The 19,036-nt window shown below is 38.1% G+C and overlaps 1 protein-coding gene across 1 annotated transcript in view; it reads right to left on the bottom strand.

Annotated features, from left to right (window-relative positions):
* cfi (complement factor I) overlaps nt 1–15,120 on the bottom strand; it is a 17,017-nt gene extending 1,897 nt beyond the window's left edge. The window contains exons 1-15 of the mRNA XM_015394586.1: nt 14,996–15,120; nt 13,298–13,473; nt 12,917–13,070; nt 12,735–12,798; nt 12,502–12,661; nt 12,206–12,402; nt 9,662–9,763; nt 9,446–9,568; nt 9,234–9,293; nt 8,383–8,427; nt 8,244–8,264; nt 5,113–5,255; nt 3,120–3,223; nt 2,848–2,952; nt 2,579–2,754 (exon numbers count right to left, since the gene is read on the bottom strand). Coding sequence (XP_015250072.1) covers nt 2,579–2,754; nt 2,848–2,952; nt 3,120–3,223; nt 5,113–5,255; nt 8,244–8,264; nt 8,383–8,427; nt 9,234–9,293; nt 9,446–9,568; nt 9,662–9,763; nt 12,206–12,402; nt 12,502–12,661; nt 12,735–12,798; nt 12,917–13,070; nt 13,298–13,473; nt 14,996–15,049 — 1,684 coding nt within the window. The 5' untranslated portion in view covers nt 15,050–15,120. The remainder of the gene's footprint in view (nt 1–2,578; nt 2,755–2,847; nt 2,953–3,119; nt 3,224–5,112; nt 5,256–8,243; nt 8,265–8,382; nt 8,428–9,233; nt 9,294–9,445; nt 9,569–9,661; nt 9,764–12,205; nt 12,403–12,501; nt 12,662–12,734; nt 12,799–12,916; nt 13,071–13,297; nt 13,474–14,995) is intronic.
* Nucleotides 15,121–19,036: the final 3,916 nt, after the last annotated feature.

Here is a 19,036-nt window from a genome sequence, read left to right as displayed (position 1 = left end):
CTCATATATTCAAACCACTAGTGAGTTTTTTCCAGTTGCTTCCTTCTGCAAAACTTATGGAAGCAAATCGTTACCATATTTCAAATGAAAAAGCATTTTCAGAAATGCTTTTTCATTTTAAGAATGTGGCTGCATTGTTTGACTCATAAATAAAATTAGTAATCAATAATTCTGTTTGCATTTTCATTTTCATCAACACCGCTCATCCTTTTACTTAATTAAAAATGAAAAAGAAAAAGACATTTGAGATTTATTTTTTAAAATGCACCCCAGCAAATACATACTAAAATTCAATTTGAAATGTAAAATTTGAAATGAAAAACCATTTCCAGAAATGCTTTTTCAATTAAAGAATGTAGAATTGAATTTTGGTATTTTGGCCCGATCCAGCACCAAAATTTTGGTATCAGTATCGGCGAGTACCAACGAATAGGGCACTGATACCATTTTGAGAGCCAGAAGTTTCTTCAACTATTGTCACCAATTCCAGGTAGGCAATAAAAAGTTCTGCTGGATTCACTTTGTATTCGTCTTTTTCCTGCTTCACAAAGGTAGGCAGCAGCTTGACAAAGCCATGATGGCGATTATTTTACATCCAGGTAGTATGCAGTTCTTCATATATACACAAACACATAAATTTCAAACAGATGGTATCGGTATAGATCAATACTGCACAGCCAGGTATGGGGTATCGGGGCCAAAAAATGGCATCAGTGCAACACTAATTCAATGTTACTTTTACCTACTTGGCCCATAATTTTCGATAATAGGACAAAAAAAAAGATTAAAGTATGGGACCCATGAGACCCAACAAAGGCTTACATTTAGCCATGTAGCTTAGCTGAACCTTTTTGTGTGTTAATTGGGTCCAGTAGAACACAGACCCACTTTGAACCATCCAGCCTGAAACAAAACCATACGGGTCCTGCCTAGGCATGTGATGAGTTTTATTTGTTTATTTTTTATTAAAATTTGACCCAGAAGGATGTCAGATATAATTTATATAATTTTCTTTTTAATTAGTGGTATTTTATAATCATTGTGCTCAGTAATAAGGTTATCTACCATTAGCAATAAAGTCAGTATATTATTTCTCTCTGGGGCTGCAACTAACGATTATTTCGCATTTTAATGAATCTGTTGATTACTTCGATGAATTGATTAGTAATTGGATAGCCAAATGTTTTTTTAAGGAGTTTTTTTTTATTAAATTAGACCACTTCAGGAGGATGGAGCATATTGACAAACACATTTTTTGTTTTGATTGTAAATGCAAAATGTTTATTTATTGCTTTGATTTTGGTATAATTCCTGCTCTAAGTTGGTCGCTCTGTCAGGTTAAGGCATGCTTTAGAGTCTCTACACTCCAGTTAACGATTAATCGATTACTAAATTAGTTGACGATTATTCCAATAATCGATTAATCCGATTAATTGTTTCAGCCCTACTTCTCTCTCGTTTATACTTTTAATGCGATGTGTACAGTTATATTAATCGCTGATTAAAAAATGTTAAATGCATCAAAAAGACAAATACAAGTCTATAACTGTAGTAATTACTCTGCTTTAAGCCTGTGGCAGCCATATTGGATAGTATGGTTGAGATTGGTGAGGAAGTTATGACTTTCCAAATCAGAATTCTAACTTCAGTTGATGTTCAAGTCACACCATAAAGCTGATTACTCTGACCTAAGGTCACCATCTTCCTTGTGAGGTCATTTAATCAGAAATGCAGATATCTGATGGCTTTACTCTGTATCTTTTCACATTAAATCATTAAAGGATCAAAGCTGCTACGTTGAGATCTAAATATGAATGAAAGAAAGAAAACATATTACATTACCTAATGCAGATATTTTTATATATTTATTTACTCTAATATTAAATATTTTTATCACAAACAATTTCTAAAAAAATTACTTCTGTCTGTATTTTTAATGATCAGAGTGTCAATTTTGGGCCCCCATCTGTCCTGGGCCTGGGACAATTGAGCCCTTTGTCCCTCCCTGTCGGCGGGCGTGGTCGCCATTATAAGTGGATTAGGAAGCAGGATGTTTTCCATGGACCTGAACTCCTTTCCTGCCCTGGATAACATTCTTACTGTTGGCCTCACTAAAGGAGAGAAAACTTTGATGAAGTCCGACGGAGCCTGATTTTATTTAGGTGGGACTACGTGTTTCCATGTTCTTTTCTATGTTCTTTTTCTTTCTTTTTTTTTTTTTTTTAAAGTCTTACATAAATGTATTGGCCCTTACTGGTTTGCCATGTGTATTGACAGTTTTTTGAGCGAGTTGAGGTAAAATTTGAAAAAAGTAACAAAATAACCATAAAAGAAAACCTGATATTTGACTGCAAACTAATTCAGACTTGTTTAATCAGTCAGAATATTAATTCAAGTTTACTGTAATAAGCTCCATTTAATCTGTTTTTTTTTTTTTAGTATTCTGGGTATTTCTTAGCATATTGATACTTAAAAAAAATGATTTTCTTCATACTCTGTAAAGATCCTGCTACTCCATGTTTCTTTTCCTATGAACACTGGAGACATTTTTTTCTTCCCTCAATGGTAATGCTCATACCTGCTGTGCGACCCCACCCTGAGATGCTGCAGGTGTGGTTGGGCTGGAACAGTTGAGTGGTCCAGGGGACGCACACGGCTCTGACAGCCGGGTTGTCCTCCAGGCATTCCTCTTTGAATGGAAGCTTCTCCAGCTTTACTAGAGCAATGTCGTTTTCATATGTGGCAGGCACGTAGCTGCAGGACGTCCAAACAGAGAGAGTGAGTAGAAATGAAGGTTTAACATAATGTGTAACTGTCCTCAGAATCTGTGCTTAGCTGGAATCATACTTTGGGTGGATGCGGATATCCTCCACAGGAACAATGTCCGTCGTTCCTTGAGCTCTAAATTTCTTCCACAGAGAAAACTTGACTTTAAATGCGGAGGGATTCTGCCTGGTAAAGAAATGTCAGAGGTAAAAAAACAACTTAATACTTTAAGAAACAATAATATAACCCCTGCATACATCAAAATAACACCTGGAATGAGATGGACTGTCATTAAAACATTAGACATTGAGAAGTTTCTTTACAGAAATTCCCTACAGTATACTCTGAGCTACCTGACACAGTGAGCAGCTGTGAGGACCCAGCAGCCTCCGATGTAAGCTCCTCCACAGTCAATCCTCCGGTTCTCCTCCAGAGCCACCTGCCACTGGATCTGAGTCTGCAGAACAGCAGGGAGACGGACTGTCAGGTTTCACAAACATCAGGTGGATTCATGGTCATTTTCAAGAGATGCTCGGAAACTCCTGACATTAAACTTCTGACCTTTGCATTAAGATTGTGCTTTCATTTCAGCCCTAAAACAGTATCTATTAAACTATGACTATATGCATTTTTGAAAGGTTATGATAACAGCATGGATGCTTGATAATAGGACTAACTTATAATCATCCATAGTGGAAGGCAACAGCGACTGATAAGGTTTTAGAATATAAGGTAAATATAAGTAGGTGGGTCGGGGGTTAGAGAGAATGGCGAGTGCTACTCACTGAGCAAAAATTTGTTGAAAGGACTGCATGATTTACGTCCAAACTAAGTCTACATTTGGTTGAAAATTGAAAGTTGAAAAGCCGAAATTTTTAGTTCCTTGAAGAAAATATTATTGGACTAAATTGTGACAAAATCAGACCGACGAAAGAGCCCAGTTTTCAACAACTATTTCGGACTAAATCGAGACTATGACGAACTGCCCAGATTGAGCCTAAAAACCAACGTCTAAATGACATCTTGTGTTTTTGTGGGGAAACTTGTCAGTGTGTGTAAAGATGATCTTCATAACAGTTGCAATTTGTGTTACGTTTGTAAATTGAGCAGAACAGTCAGTGGAAACGTTTTTGCGTGTGTGCCTTTGTGAAACCATGTAGACCACATTCTAATGACCAAACGCCCATATTAATGGATAGAGGTTTTCCAAATGTGAACACTTATCACCTGCATGAAGATTTATCATACCGGAAGTTTAATGGGTATTTGTGTTTAGAAGATTTATGAAAGTCAATACAATGCATTTAACTCATTACTTTCAATCATATGACTTCAATATGATGTTTCCCCTTTTGATTAACTGTTCACAGTCCAGTCTTTCAACTTTCTAAATATTTTGACTAGCAGAGGTTAGTATTATCTTCAGTACAGTGGAGCTAAGCTTTGGTTAAAGGCAGGCCTTTGGTAAGAGAATCTAAGCTTCATTTACAATTTTACNCTAAAAACCAACGTCTAAATGACATCTTGTGTTTTTGTGGGGAAACTTGTCAGTGTGTGTAAAGATGATCTTCATAACAGTTGCAATTTGTGTTACGTTTGTAAATTGAGCAGAACAGTCAGTGGAAACGTTTTTGCGTGTGTGCCTTTGTGAAACCATGTAGACCACATTCTAATGACCAAACGCCCATATTAATGGATAGAGGTTTTCCAAATGTGAACACTTATCACCTGCATGAAGATTTATCATACCGGAAGTTTAATGGGTATTTGTGTTTAGAAGATTTATGAAAGTCAATACAATGCATTTAACTCATTACTTTCAATCATATGACTTCAATATGATGTTTCCCCTTTTGATTAACTGTTCAGAGTCCAGTCTTTCAACTTTCTAAATATTTTGACTAGCAGAGGTTAGTATTATCTTCAGTACAGTGGAGCTAAGCTTTGGTTAAAGGCAAGCCTTTGGTAAGAGAATCTAAGCTTCATTTACAATTTTACAGCTACATATTAATCAATTGCTCCTATTTAAACCTGTTCTGTCATTGCCATGGACCCTAATGACTGAGAATTTACACAGGCGTGATATGATAAACGATTTTTCAGGTTGGTATTCAGCACTTGGAGTGCATCAAAGCTTAATTGGGTTATTCTTCATATAAACTCGCCTATGCAACTTGAGAGGGTCGTATCCTTCGCTGATTCTGTCTTGTGGCCCACAGAGCTTCTTTACAGCACTCTAAGATCCCCTTGTATTCTGCCCAAAATAATTCATGCTATGTGTATGGCTTCTCTGAAGATAAGACCTTGTACATTTAAAACGTAGATGTGATAGTGAGCGTTACTGACCGGATTCGCCGGGATTCCTCCCACCACTCTCTTCCTACGGCTGGTCCGTCCTCGCACATCCGTTTCTGTGTCGTCCACTATGTCTCTGTTGGGGATCCCACAGAAGAGCTTGGCCTCCAGATGCTCTCTGTTGGCTCGGGTTTCTGGATGATTGTTGAAAAAGATAATTGGATTAAAGTTATAGTGGTTACACTGAATAATAAAACTTTCTTCACCCGGTTTGACTCCCCTCACACTAGCCAACACCATCAGACCGATGCTGCAGAGGGGGCAGCTGGAGGACGTTGGAGTGGACAAATATCTTGCTGCCTGGACCATCAACTACCTCACTAAATGCCCTCATTACGTGCCGCTGCACGGCTGTCGGTAAGAGGTTGCAATCTGCATCACTGGGACCCCCCCAGGACACCGTTCTGTCTCCATTCCTCTTCACCCTCTACACCTCGGACTTCACCTACAAAGCAGATAGCTGCCATCTCCAGAGGTTCTCGGATGACCCCCCCATTGTGGGCTGTGTTTCTGAGAGGAACGAGCTGGAGTACTGATCGGTCATCATGAACTTTGTGGACTGGTGTGAGAAGAACCACCTATGTCTTAACACTAGTAAAACCAAAAAGATGGTGATTGACTTCAGGAAAAGATCCCCACCTCATTCCCCCGTGAACATCCAGTGACAGGACATAGAAACTGTGGAGAGTTTCAAATACCTGGGTGTTCACTTCAATAATAAACTGGACTGGACTCATAACACCGACGCCCTGTAGAAGAAGGGCCAGAGTCGCCACTAACCCCTGAGATCCTTTGGAGTGAACAGGCCCCTTCTTCAAACCTTCTATGACTCTGTGGTGGCATCAGCCCTCCTCTATGCTGCCGTCTGCGGGACCCCTGGCAGCACAGAGCAGGACAGAAAGAGATTAAACTAACTGGTGAGAAAGGCTGTTTCTGTCCCAGGCTGCAATCTGGACTCAGTGGAGGAAGTGGGTGAGAGGAGGTTGCTGTCCAGGCTTACATCCATCATGGACAACACCCTTTCACCCCCTGCACCAGACTGTAGAGGACCTCAGCAGCTCTTTTAGTAAAAGACTTTTACACCCTGTTAGTGAAAAGAAGCGCTACCGGAGGTCTTTCATCCCTGCTGCCATGAGACTCTACAATCGACACTACAACGGCAATAACTTGTAGCATGTCTAATGTGCAATTACTATTTAATACCTTGTGCAATAACCTGTTTTTATATTTGATACCTAGTGCAATAACTATATATATAAATACTCATCTATATAAATACCCATTTAATACCCAGTGCAATAACCCTGTATAATAATTTTGTTAAATAAGAGACTTCAGCTGTTATGTATATTGTGTATATACACATTGTATATACTGTATATATCCCCCATGCACTTTTTTGTTCCTTTTGGCATTTTCTTCTTTCTGACTATCGAGCCGATGTAACGAGTACATTTCTCCACTGTGAGATCAATAAACCGATTAATCAATCAACCAACCAATCAACCAACAAATAAAAAAAAATCAATCAATCAACCAACCAATCAATCAATCAATAAATTAATCAAACTGTACAAACAACAAAAAAATGAACTAACCAAAATGGTGAAAACAGGAAAACATAAAAAACACGAAAATGATGGCAGACAAAAGAAATCCAAAAAAAAGCTCAATCACTAAATGACCATAACCAAGATTAAAAAATGTAAAATGCAAAAAAAGAAGAAAAATAATGCAAAACTTCCTTGTTCAGATCAAGTAAAAAGTCATAAAGTCAGCACCATGGACAGAGTCTCAGTCCTCAATTATTAGAAAGGGTTTAGGTGCTGTTTTAATGATCACTCCATCATAAATAACCATTAATTGCAATACAAAAAAAAAAAACATTCAGATAACCAGTAGAGAGCAGATGCCTGCTGCCTCTTTACTGAGTTTAGTATTTTATTTAGCTTTTGTTTTCCGTGTAACTGGTTTTCCTTATTCAATATTCGAGAGAAGATGTTGACTTCCTTTCTCCTCTTTAAGGTGGGTTATTACCCTCATTAAAGTTAACTAACTAATGTTTTTATACATATAATGAGTCGAACGATGGACATAGATGCAGGTTTTCCCCAAGTTTCCTACTTGAGCCTACCTGAGATATCTAGCCACTCTCCAGACCTAAACCCAATAGGGAATCTTTGGAGGGAAGTTTGCAGTGTGTGCAAACCTGGTGGAAAAACTAGTTAGACCTACTTAGAAAGGCTACTATGCCAAATATTAACATTGATTTTCTCATATAATCAATTCTTGTTTGCAGCAGTATCATACAAATACATAGTTTGAAAATGATTGATTTTGATTTCTGATATTTTTTTCTAGATTATGTCTCTCACAGTGAAAATGCTCCTACTATGACAATGTCAGACCCCTACATGATTTCTCAGTAAGAAAACCTGCAAAATAGCTGTGTGTTCAAATACTTATTTTCCTCACTTTATATGGTTGGTTTTGGCAAAATGATGTTCTTTCCACTTATGGATTATGGCCCCCAACAGTGCTCACTGGAACATTCAGAAGTTTAGAAATTCTTCTGTATCCAATGCCATCATTATGACTTGCAACAGTAAGGCTGTAACGGTCTTAAGAAATCTCTTTACTTTTACCCATTATGAGAAGTTTTTTGTGTGTGATACCAGAGACACCTTTTTATAGGCCATCATTTGGGATTGAACCAGCTGATTTTAAATTGCACTTACAATGGGCAGGATTGCTTTCTAACTACTGAGATATTTCAGCTGCTGTCTTGGCTTTCCATGCCTTTTTGCACCTCCCTTTTGCGTGTTCAATATTTTCCCCCTGTGCCATTCCATATCATTAATCATAACTTAATTGCTGGATATCTATGTTTGATTTCTTTGTATGTGTGGATTGATACAGACATGTGGAGGAAATGTCATGTCAATAGCACCTCTAGAAATATAGTTACTGAGAATAAATATATCTTATCTATTTTCTGTGTGTCTGTATGGTGAGGGCTACTTGGCTTTGGCTTTCTAATAAATTTATTGCATCATCCTTTTTTGTCTTAGACAAAGGTAAAGAAGTTCTACATCATATTTACTAGCGCTGCAGTTACGTACCATTTTTACGAGAGATATACTCTGAAAAAAGAAAGGAGATATCAAAACATGATTTTAGACTTTCATTAAAAAAAAAAACTTAAAATTTTCTTAAAAAAACAACATTTACAATCATATGCAAACTTGTTTATTACAGTACCTGAGGGGCTTTGTTGTGAGGTTGCTCTATCTGACGCTGCTGCACCTGAAGTGAACAGAAAAACATTTAGACATTTAGCCACCTGATAGATTGAGTTTTTTTTTTTTAAGATTTCACTGATTTCTGTGCTCAATGCAACATTCAGATTAATTTGTATAAAAATTGTAAAATAATCTAATATCAAAACTCACAAGCCAATGTTAAGCAATAATTTATTGACTTTGAGTGACTTTACTTAATAATAATAATAATTTAGCTTTAAGTTAGCCTTTACCAGAACTTAGTTAACTTAGTAACCAGAACTTAAACAAAAACTGACTGATTATTAACAAATATTGATATATTAACAAAAGCAGGACATCTATTTGTCTTTGCACACTTTGTATGAACACTATTTGTAAATTAGCTGCAGCACAGCCAACTAAATTAACTAAATAAAAAAAATAAAAATAAAACAAAACAAAGAAGCTCAAAAGATTTCAAAATGTCTTAACAAAATAAATCTAATACAATATCCAACACATTTAAGAAGAAAATCACAGAGGGAGCTCCCAGCTTTGTCCAACATTTCAAGTATGATGAAGAATGGTAGGTGGTGCTTGTGTTTTGCTACAATGAGATAGCCAAGTTTAGCTAACCTATTAGCAAAGGTTCAGCCAAAAAAAATGTGTTGATGATAAAGATTTAAAACCATCCATCCCCCTTACCTACCTCCCACTCATTACCAAAAAAGAAAATATGATAAATTATTAACATATAACAAATAATTAAACTTTGTTTAAGTAAAATACTTAAATACTTAACAAATACTAAAGTACTCAAAATTCATGGCATTAGCCTTTGGACTTTACCTGAGCGTAGGCTTGTCTTAAGTTGCAACTCGACTCTAACATGATTGCTTGAAACTTGACCTGGAATTTGAAGACAGAGACTTTTGACCGACTTGAGAATTAAGAGACAATGACATGGTACCACTTCTGTCTAGCACCCCTTGTGGCTAAAAGGTTCACAGTGTTGCTTTAAAATAAACTGCTCTATTCATTTGATGATTTTGGTTTCTTACTGAATGCAGTCAAATGTTTCTGTGATTCATCTGCACCATCAAGACAGTCAATCTGTTTGTCACCAACTGCTTCTTTGTGCAAACAAATCCCTGTCTTGCAGCGGAAAGCCCCATTCCTGCATTCTGAAAAACACAAGGATATACAGGGTAACCTTGAACATGTATACTTCTTTAGCTTCAACTAAATAAAACAGGTTTCTTGGTTTTTGGTCTTACTTTTGCAGCACATCTCATCACTGCGGTCGCCGCAGTCATCCACTCCGTCACATGTCTGGTTGAGGGAGATGCATTTCTGGTTTGCACAGGTGAAGCCACATTCTGCAATGTGAAAAACCAAAGGGAGCAGAGCCCGTGACACAGGTAGCTCTCTACATGGCTGCTTGTTGCATAAAACTTCTTGAAACTTAATAATAAGCTAGTTCGGGTGCAAAACATGTTTAGCAAATTTTGTAGTTGCAACCTTATGCTGTTTCCAGATAATTCTAAATAACCAGTTGCACATTATTAGCTTTAAAATTCATACTTGTCATATTCCACTTATCAAGGAATGGGTCATGAGAATGCCCAGGCTTTCATTTCCCCAGACACCTCCTCCAGCACCCCTGCGGGAATCAAAAAGTGTTTCATGGCAAGTTGAGAGACATAATCCCTCCAGGGTGTTCTGGGCCATCCTTTGGACCTCTACCAGCTGGGATATGTCTGAAACACCTCATTAGGGAGGCATCCAAGGGCATCCAGAAAAGATGTCCTATATTTTAACCATTTACTGGATGGTTTGGCTCCTCAACCTATCTTTAAATGAATGCTCGACTACCTTGTAAAAGGAGATAATTTCAGCCACTTTATCCGGAATCTTGTTTTTTTTTGTCATTACCCATATTTCAAGACCATAGGCGAAAAAAAAAGCATTGCCTTTTTAGCTTATCTCTCCACAATAACATACTCCAGCATTTGGACAACAAGCTTCTCAAGAGCAAGGGAAAAAAGAAAAATTTCAAGGTCAGGGATGCACTTTATATGTTAGATTTCCTCAAGAATCATCTGTCGGATTGTTTAGAATACAATTAGTTCTGTGTTTCGTAAAGGGAGACAATTGCCCCATTTAGACTATCCTCTCAAAACCGATTCTTGCCGAGTTCATAGAGAAGGGGATCAGTTAACCGTGCCGAGCTTGGTTCCTTACAACCATTTACATACCGCTCTAGCATGGTCCTTACCTCCTAGTTACGATCTATGGTACTGCTGCTCTCTAGAGGTAAACAAGAAAATCAACATAAGCGGCACCCATATCATTCAGGAAGTTTTTGGAGTCATGCGAAGAAAGCAGCCTTTGGTGAATTGACTTGACAGTGTCGGCTTTTGGGAAGTGGATAGGACAAACTAATCAGGGTGTACAGAGGCAGGACACAATGACAGACATTGAGGTTCATCACACTGCTAAGCAGAATCATCACAAGAAATCGTGTGGCACAGTAAGGAAGCTAGTATTTTTATGAACGTCTAAAATTTCATGATTATGGAGGCCGACTGTAAGGAGATGAAGCGGTCTGCTCTTGCGCTCTTTGTTATCTGAGAACTGAGCCAGAACTGAACCGTGCCAAGCCCAACTAATGAGCTAGTACCAGTTTTGTGCAGTTTGGTTATGTCTGACACAGTCTGTTTCAGTTTGGCATACCATTTATACTCAACCGTTCTCTCGGTTACGGTGCTTGGATCGATATCAACACGGTTTCAAAAGGGTAGTGTCAATAAGCCTTTAGTCCAAGTAATCGGGCTCCTTCACAATTCCCCTCAAGAAATCTACCATTGGGAGATCAAAATGTCCTCCAAAAATAGGTTCCTCCCACAGTCCAAGACTAGTTTATTGACCAGTGGATTTTCCAGAGGGTTGGAGCACCCTGTCATTGGCTAAATTATGATCAAGACATTCTGGACCTCCGGCCAGGAAGCTTTAGAAGTTAATGGAGAGGCACTTATTGGGTAAGAAAATGTAGGTGGTAAATGACATACAAATTCATCATGTGCCAATTCAAGACCTAAGAACACAGGAATGGGTCAGTGTCAGGTAGGATTTGGTCCTGAGGTTCAGGTTTGGCACATCCATGATAATGACAGAAGATATAAGGAATCAATAACACTAGAAATCTGGACACTTTATAAGCATTTGAAATAATCAAGGAGTGTATTGGCTGTTAAAAAATTTATTTTAGGAAGGAAGCAGGACCTATGTCATTTAGGAATCAATTGTGGATCCACTTCCATCTCCAATAGCCACATTTTTAGATCCCAGGACACAAAACAGGGCACTGCTTCGATGGTGAGAGATTCAGCCCCTTTCCTCAGCTATCTTGCTAGGATGATAGCTGGCTTTTGTAGCCCTGAAGAGTGAGTGCAACTAAGACGACTTAGCAAGCTGTGGATTATTTGAAATGCTCTAAGTGTTAAGGCTCTGTCTACATCTTTCTGTCTTTGCTTCAGTTTCCATCCACTCTATACCCATACTACTACAGCTGAAAGATGACCACATTGTTTACAGAGTGATCCCCTGAGTTTGAAGAAACTTAAACTCCTCAAGGACAAGAAGCAACCAAAGAGTCTCTTGGAAGAGCTAAGAGTACCAATTTTGGACACACAATGGCCAAGAAAGGTACCACCATTAGTCCCTTATTAGCAAACTGATACCATTGATGTCATGAAGGCAAGCCTTCAGTTGACCACATGCAGATTGGGCTTATGATTTCAGGATCTTCTCAGACTGACCTTCAGGTGGGTCTTTGTAACAGGTTGCTGCCGCCACACTTCTGCCCGAAGAATTCACCTTATTGTAGATTTCACACTCAGCCAAAGAGGTCTCATAGCCTTGGCAATGGATGTTGACACAGTTGTTAGGGAGGTCTTTGTTATCAGTGTTGTTCACAAGGAAGTTGTAGTCCACAAAGTCTACAGATGCTGCCCCTCTGTTACAAAATGGAATTTCTTTTAGTTTGTGTGTATTTTCCTTTAAAACAATATCAAAAATGCACTTTATAGGTATAAGTGTATAATATTATCCTCACAGTGAATATTTGTGCTCCTTGCAGGCAACATTAGCAGCTGCCACATCCCACAACTCCTGACACACTAGTAAGTTCTCGCCACCTCCTTTGCCATCAGGAAGGAAGATCTTGATTACTCCTGTAGTACTGTCCAGGGAACTTTGGAACTTAGGAATGTTCTCTGGGTTCCAAATAAAAGAAAGTCAAATTTATAAATGCAAAAAAGAAACAAAAATGTGTTTGTGAGACAAAACCTTTGCACTCTTTTCCAAAGTGGGAAAATAGGGGCTTCGTTGTGCGGCACGAAACTGCCATTACCTGGGAAACAAATCAGCTTTTTTTTCACAAAGCAAAATTAAAACATTCTTTTGTTATCTGCTTGTCCCCCCAAAAAATCAGTATCTCTGCAAACAGGTAAGGATCATTCTGGTTTTACCTGGCAATAAGATGTGTAACTCCTGTGGTTTGTCCCACAAACTGGTTCCACACCTTCAGTGGGACACAAGTAGGGAGGTTTGCAGGAACAGTGTCCTTGAACGCATCGCTGCCATGGAGGGCAAAACATCAGGTCACATGATGCTCGAGTCAATCTGAGGAATATGAGTCATCGTTCTTCTTTAATCAACTGATCTAGAGTGATAGATCACCTGGGGCTATTAGCCCACCTTTCTTTGGCTGAACAACCTGGACTAGCAGTTTCGGTTTAATAAATCCACTAAACTTACCATACTACTGTAATCTTAAACAATAACATAAAGGACATTCAGAAAGCCATTTTTGAGGATTACAAAAACATTTAGATGAGTACTTGACTTACTTTTTGTCCAGACATTCTTGTGGGCCCAAAAACTCATCTGTTTTTGGTGCTTCAGTGGTTTTTGAGGCAGGTGTTGTGACCACTGGAGTGGGGGTTGGCACTGGAAGCTTTGTTTTCTGCTTGTCCTGTTTAGGCTGTTCTAAGGCAGATGCCTGCTCTTTTTCTGGTGGACTCCCCTGAGGAAGAAGTTAAAATAGATTCTCAAATCTGTATATCAAAATAGTTTATTATTTGTTGCAGCTAAAGCCGTTTGCAGATGATGCGTGGTTTTACTAAAATGGTCAAAAAGCCTTTATTAAATGTTTTTCTTAAAGATATCAGGTATACCTTAGAAATCATATTGATATAAGTAATAGAAGTTATAATCTGAAAGTTTTTCAATATAATTTTTCTACATTGAGGCCTTCTGAAAAAGTCACCTAAAGGGTATATTTCCCTTGAATTTGTTCAATAGGTAACTTTGTAATATGAGCAAGTTGTGGTAACTTCAAAGTCTTTTAAAGTATATAATCAGAACAGCTTATTTTGTGTTGGTTTTCCTAAGAATGTATTCCTGGTTGATGGGACAGGAGTTGTAAATGAAACGTTGCCCAGCTTGAATGAGCTCCCGTGTGTCGCTGAATGTGTGCATTGATGACTGAAAGACATCTTCTGCCTCCATTTATCTGTTTATTACAGTGTGTTGAATTCATGCTAATGTGGATTTAAAGACATTTCAACAAGTAGAAAAAATTGCAGGGAGGAATATTAAAAAAAAGTCTAATCAGCCAAAACTTTCACGACCCCCATTTATCACCTCCATGGATCCCCTAGGGGTCGCAGACCCCCTGTTGAAGACCTCCAACAACCTCGACGTACCATGACCACTCCCTTTCTCCCAGAGATCAAACAAAGAAGCCCACTTTGTTTCTCAATTGTTAAAATACTCTCTACTTAAATCATGTTGATCTATCCCTGATTTACCCTACACAAGCTCACCTCATTTTTCAGAGGATAATTTAAATGGGGCTACAGTTAGCGTGTTAAAAGTTTGATTATGCTTTTTCAATCCTGCCCAATTTACCGTAATGATTGGACAGTTTATAAATTTGGACATCTGAACCTGCAATTCAAAATGAATTTCTTTTGGCACTTGTGTCCAAAGTGGAGATTGGGGTCAATTTGCAGCCCTTGGCAGATTTTGTGATGACCCTGACAATAATTCAAGAACCTGGTCTGACAGTACACATTGAGGATGCAGATGGACGCTACTTTTTTATATTCTCGGTCAACATTTTCACAAAAGAAAGCTTCTAGTAGCCTGGAAATTTCTCTTAGAACAGAAACCTTTACTTAAAAGCAGGCTTGATGTAGCCCAGACCCCCACCCCACTATATTTAGGTCTACAATGATATATAGATCACCTCCCTGCCTGCCAAAACATGACCACTAGATTAATTTATAGAGTATCTTGTATATTTAAATTAAAATTGAGCAATTAGGTATACAGTTACATAAGAAATTTATTTACAAACTGGTTTTGCAAAAACCTCAGCCGAACGGATGATCTTGGCCCTCATGGCAAAATATTTGGATACCACTGAGTTAGTATTAGATAAACAGCCTACTGTTGCACTGCTGTTTTTGCTAATCATTTTAGGATTATCCAGATTCTGTTTTGCTGATTAGCCTGAATAAGAATGAAAAGGTCCAACTCACCGATTCAGAGCAAACGATGAGAAGAAAAAACAAGGGGAAAGAGTATGACTTCATCCTGACAGAAAATGAGGAATGAACAAAAAAAAAAAAGACAAAGGTGAGAAAAAAAATGTCCACAAGTGTGAAAAGCTGCAAATTCAGAAGCAGCTTTCTGTCTGATTGACTGAGCTTAAAGTCTGATATGTGCTCTGCTGGCTGATGTTGTCACCAGTCAATCATTAGCCTGTCTCATGAACAAACCAATGTGATCTACTTATTGATCCATCTGACTAACAGAGGGACTGTACATGTGGGAAACCCAGATTCCCATCAGCACAGAACTATAAATATGTGGGTGTAATTGCTGCTCGGAAGATTAACTCACACCTGATCCGCACAGGGGATTTTTGAAGTTTTAAAGCTGCTTTTGTTTACGGCTATGTGAACCTCTTTGTTTTGATGATGTTTTCGTTTTTTTACCAATGCGCCTTACAAAACCTTAGTTAAGACTTAAGGGAACACAGACAGCAACCGATAACTGCTTAAAAATTCACTGTAAATGTTTGATAAATTGAAAGGATTTGAGGAAACCAACTGCCTAAAACCATTTAATTTTATTAACTGCTTAACTAGTAAGTGAAAAGAAAAATACGTTTAAGCACATTTATTTAAATTATTTTATCGATAGTACTTCATTGTGTTAACATTTTAATGGACTGTATTGTTCTGTGAATTTTAGATTAAGACCAGTAAGTGTATCTTTTATTTATATATCACTAATACTTCAGTGCTGTTTTACACCATACCAGTTGTGGTAGGGCTGTGGTAGGGCTTGGCACATGGGTCAACTTATTAAGATAACATTTTCTCTTGTAGAGAAGTTCTATCAATCCCTCGGAGTGACAGAGCTGAATAATTCAATTCGGTTTATCTACATAGCGCTAATTCACAAGTGCTAATTCTACACTGAAAAACAGGCAAAGCTCGAAAATCTATAAACAATGGTGTTGATGGCAACAGCAGAGCTGATATTTTTCTCCAGGATGGAGTCACAGCCAAACAGGAACAGACCAGATGAAGCTACTATGAGAAAAAGCAGAGAGAGCAGAACGTTGGAGGTTTAACAAACTAATTCTGCTGTCCTTCAGCAGACTATAGCAGCATAACTATAGAGATAGCTCAGGATAACCTGAGCCACTCTAACTATAAGCTTTATCAGAAAGGAAAGTTTTAAGCCTAGCCTTAAAAGTAGACAGGGTGTCTGCCTCACGGACTAAAACTGGTAGTTGGTTCCACAGGAGAGGAGCCTGATAACTAAACGATCTGCCTCCCATTCTACTTTTAGAAATTCTAGGAACCACTAGTAAACCTGCAGATTGAGAGCGAAGTGCTCTGTTAGGAACATAAGGAACAATCAGATCTCTGATATCAGATGGAGCTTGGCCATTTAAGGCTTTATATGTGAGAAGGAGGATTTTAAATTCTATTCTGGATTTAACAGGAAGCCAATGAAGAGAAGCCAGGATAGGAGAGATAAGATCTCTCTTTTTAATTTTACATCAGAACTCTGGCTGCAGCATTTTGGATCAGCTGAAGGTTTTTAACTACAGTCTGTTTTGTCTGCATTCATCTAACTGAACTCTGGGTTAAAAAAATGCATTAAACTGGTGTAAGTTTTTATTTCATATGGAAGATTTAATGTCTTGCAAGACAGATTCTGGTTCTGCCATTATAAATGACTACAGGCAGACTTTCATGGCTATCTATGACTTAAATAAAACAAGGTCAAAAGGAGGTCATGGAGTGCAGAGATGTGCCTTCCTTTGTTAGGATGCAAACAAAAATGAGTTTTCTTCTTATTTTTTTGAATGTTCAGTCAAGTTTTACAGGCAAATAAACATCTGAAGCCATCATCATCAGTTCACTCTATACTAATTTTGCGGCAACAAAAAGACTGGAAATGTTTCTGTACAACTTGAGGACGACAAACAGAAAAATGGAAATGCAAACAGGTTAATGTCCAACAGTGAATCGATATGGACTGTTTCAAAATCCCTGAAATCCCTGAGCTGGGAATAAGGGCAAGGTTTCAACTTGTTTTCTTTTAAAAGGAAGTGGGAAACAGTTCTGGTTAGATTTCTGAAGGACTGAAACTGCTTTTTGCAGACATTTGTCCTTTGTTCTCTAAAGTTTATAAATGTCTTTATTTTGAAAGGGGCTGAAACTGAGGGGAACTTTTTTCAATGCAATCTTGGCTGATAAACTGATTCTATTTCCATTTGTTTTAGTCTGAAGGAAAGTTTCTAAGTCCTACCAGTACTGGACCCAGAGGGTGGCATCGGACTTCCATTATGGATCAAAAGGACTCAACTAATTCAGTCCTGACATATGAAAGTTAAAGATTTTGATGAATGCAATCTAAGGTGTTTCCCAGGTTTTCAAAAGGACATTCAGGCATTTTTAACTTTTACTGCAAATTAAAAAAACAAAAAAGCAAAATAGATTTTTCACTGTCTAAAAAATGAATCAGACATAGAGATGTGATAGTGATTCAATTTGAAAAATATTCCTCTATCTTTAGCATATAGAACTGAATTTGGAGCTATCCTTAATGTCATAGTCTTGGTTCTGTTGTTTTTCTTTTGAGTATTCAGTTTTACTTTGCTCCATGTTTTCTAGTTTTATTGATTCATTTCTTATTTTGTTGTGTTTTCTGGTTATATTTTAGGTTTTCAGGTTTTTATTTGTTGCCCTCTGCTGCCCTCTTGTGTTCTAATTTTTCCCTAGCTCCTTTCCAGTCTGCTCTATTCACACCTGCTCCCTATCTGCTTGTTAGTCCTCTCTTTGTTCAGTCTCCCATAAATACACTCCTCAGTCCTGGTTCCTCGTCTACCTTCCTCCAACTCCGTCTTACTGGGTCTTCCTCATCATGATAGTTTTCCCCCTGAAGTCTCCATGCTTTCTGGTTTGTTTTAATTTTTTCATGCTTGATTTTTGGATTTATGGATTCCTGCCTCTGTGTTCTGCTAACTTTTCATTAAATCAACACGAAACTCACCTCTGCCTCCCTGCCTCTGCATTTGGGTCCTCAAACCACAACCAAATCCTGACACTTAATTTATATCAGGTGTGTATTTTCAGGCAGAAATTGCTTTTAAAGCCTTTATGTCGGGTTCATAAAATGTAGGTTTTTGCAAAAGGAGAACTGAAATACACAATTATGGATACAATTTCTGCAGAAAGGAGAGACAGTTGAACCCCCGACTCAAACACACTGTCTCCCACTGGACCTCCTCTGCAGAGCATTTATTAACAGAACATGACACATGGTTACAAACACAGTATTGTTCTGACAGGACAATTGATCAGTTCATGAAGACAGAATGCTCCATCAGAGTGATAAGGTAGGATGGTCTCCTGACTGAATCATGACACAGGAGTGGAGCATCCCCTCGCACAAATGTTTTATAAGCACACATTAATTTTATAATCATCACTGAATAAACCTAACATTCCCTCCTCTTGTGCATATAAACATTAGCATGTAGCACTTCTAAAAAGATTTTTACTACACACATCATAAATGCATTGCAGATAGAGAATTCAGTAATCAAAGATCAATATGCAAAAAACAAAAATATGAAAAGGATTAAAATGTAAAACTTAAGCAAAAATGTAAGATTTATCAAGAATGTAAAAAGCTTCAAAACTCTGTCCCTTGAGTAGGCAAAACCTATTTAAATCTTGAACTCATCCAGAGCGGTCCGTATGAGTACAAACATAACAGTCCGTTTTATTCAAACCTTCAGCAACGTGCTTGGAATGCTGCCACCACATATTGCCGCCGTAAGGATGACTTGCTGTGGATCCATCAAAAACCATTCTGGTTGTTCCTTTGTTTCTGGCGGTCAGTTTGAGTCTCTAATAGCACCAGTCCAATGGTCACCATCAGGCAGCAGAGCCACTTTAGTTTTCCCATCTTCACCAGTCCCTCCAAGGATGCACCCTCTAACCAGGACGCTAAGGGATTGGGTTAGGTTGGTTTCTTCACCAGCGTTGAGA

The sequence above is a fragment of the Cyprinodon variegatus genome, unplaced genomic scaffold (assembly GCF_000732505.1).
Source record: "Cyprinodon variegatus isolate N-32 unplaced genomic scaffold, C_variegatus-1.0 Scaffold696, whole genome shotgun sequence".
Classification (NCBI taxonomy): domain Eukaryota; kingdom Metazoa; phylum Chordata; class Actinopteri; order Cyprinodontiformes; family Cyprinodontidae; genus Cyprinodon; species Cyprinodon variegatus.
The sequence above is the reverse complement of the archived record's forward strand: the minus strand, read 5'-3'. Positions and strand labels throughout refer to the sequence as shown.